The sequence below is a fragment of the Austrofundulus limnaeus genome, unplaced genomic scaffold (genome assembly GCF_001266775.1).
Source record: "Austrofundulus limnaeus strain Quisiro unplaced genomic scaffold, Austrofundulus_limnaeus-1.0 Scaffold394, whole genome shotgun sequence".
NCBI classification, from domain to species: Eukaryota; Metazoa; Chordata; class Actinopteri; order Cyprinodontiformes; family Rivulidae; genus Austrofundulus; species Austrofundulus limnaeus.
In genome coordinates, this window is record NW_013952796.1 from 289,601 (window position 1) to 291,478 (window position 1,878).

The 1,878-nt window shown below is 41.5% G+C and overlaps 1 protein-coding gene across 2 annotated transcripts in view; it reads right to left on the bottom strand.

Moving 5' to 3' along the window:
• cep170bb (centrosomal protein 170Bb) overlaps positions 1-1,878 on the bottom strand; it is a gene marked incomplete in the record, with an annotated part of 21,081 nt that overhangs the window by 2,965 nt on the left and 16,238 nt on the right. For both annotated transcript variants that reach the window (XM_014023890.1, XM_014023889.1), the window contains 3 exon segments: positions 484-535; positions 622-715; positions 820-908. In XM_014023890.1, the coding sequence (XP_013879344.1) occupies positions 484-535; positions 622-715; positions 820-908 (235 nt within the window).

Here is a 1,878-nt window from a genome sequence, read left to right on the forward strand (position 1 = left end):
TAATCAAGCCTATTGTTAGGCTATGGCCCTCTTTTGCATGTGACAAAACAGAGCTAATAAAGCCTATTTTTAGGCGATGGTCCTCTATTGCAAGTGACTAAATAGAGCTAATAAAGCCAATTTTAGGCGATGGTCCTCTATTGCAAGTGACTAAATAGAGCTAATCAAGCCTATTGTTAGGCGATGGTCCTCTTTTGCATGTGACTAAATAGAGCTAATCAAGCCTATTTTTAGGTGATGGCCCTCTGTGTAATGTGACTAAACAGAGCTAATCAAGCCTATTGTTAGGCGATGGTCCTCTTTTGCATGTGACTAACCTGTTTGTCAATGTGGAGGCAGTGCTAATAAGGCTGAGTTCACCTGAAACTCAGACTGAAGAAGTCTTTTGGAGGAGAGACAAAACATTTCACAAAAGAAGAACCCATCCAGAGGACCTACTTATTTTTTTTCTTTTTGATGAAAATGCAATTTAATCTGAAATACCTTCAAGCTGCCGCTGAACTCTTCTCAGCTCCTTCAGGATGGAGGTGATTTCCTGCAACACAGAGCAGACAGAAGGTTCCAGATGAGCCTTTGCTAACCCCACGCTGCTTGAAGAAGCTAACGGATCTGAGGAGGAACCTTGTTGGAGGTTTTCAGGAGGGGAACTTCGTTCTCAGCGTTGATCTTTGCCTCAATGTCCTTCCAGACGTCGGCCTTGTTCTGGAACAGAACCCTGAGAGAAATGAGATGGGTCAGTCCACCAGCACATCCTGAAACCCCGACCTCCGGCTGACCCCGGGTCTCCGAACACTAAAAACACGATGCAAGCGTCCTTACTTCATCTTCTCTGCCAGCTGCTCCGTGTTCTCCCGGATGGCCTGGGACAGCTGGGACACCGGGTTCAGCATCAGGTTGTCCAGGATCACCTGGAAGGAGGTTCCACACCGAAGAGGAAGGTGAGCTCAGAGCAGCAGCATCATCATCACTGACTTCCCAGCACAACAAAACTAACGGCAGCAGAGGCTCACAGGTCAAAGCTGACAGAGAGCAGAGGAGTTCTGCCTGCTTTCACGCCACACATCAGACCAGTCTTTTACAAAACTCTCCTAAATTATTCAGTTTCTGCTCATCTCTGACACTGCAGGCCAAGGAAGTAACAACTAACCCCAAAATACTGAGTTTAAATATCATTTATTTTAAATCCTACAACAAAAGCTTTAGATTTAAAGATGCAGGGATGGAAAAAGAAGACGTCCACCTTCTTTCAGTTTGAGGGTTTCAGGGAAAAAAAACAAAACTAATCTGGTTCTGATCAGCTCAATAACTACAGGAGCCGAGAGCTGACTTTTTCAGAAGAATTTTTTTCCTGGTTTTTTTTGATGATGTCGTTATCGCAAAAAAAAACCGACATATTATTTTAGATTACAAGTTAAATATGTTATCACAAGAAAACCAACATATTATGATGTTATCATGAAATAACAAGCGTTTTCTCGAGATAAGTTCATTTTCCGATGGTTTTCTCAAGGTAACCCTCATCGCTATTTTGTGATAACGACATATGTCGGTTTTCGCGTGTTGATGACATTCTTAACTCAGTATCTGGAGAAAACACTCATCATTATTTTGTGATATTGACATGTCGGTTTTCTTGTGATGATGACATACTGTATTTAACTTGCTGTCTTGAAGGGATCCATGATTAGTTGTAACATTAGACTTTATTTGATAAACGTATATTTTAACTGTAAAATAAAGACTGTAAAAATACTGTAGGATGTTTAGTTTTGTAAATTTTTAAAAGTATATTTTAACACGGACGGAGCCATTTTATTTACACACAAAGCATTCTGGGTAAATGATGACGTGGATAGGTCCTCGGTGCGAGGCTGCTAG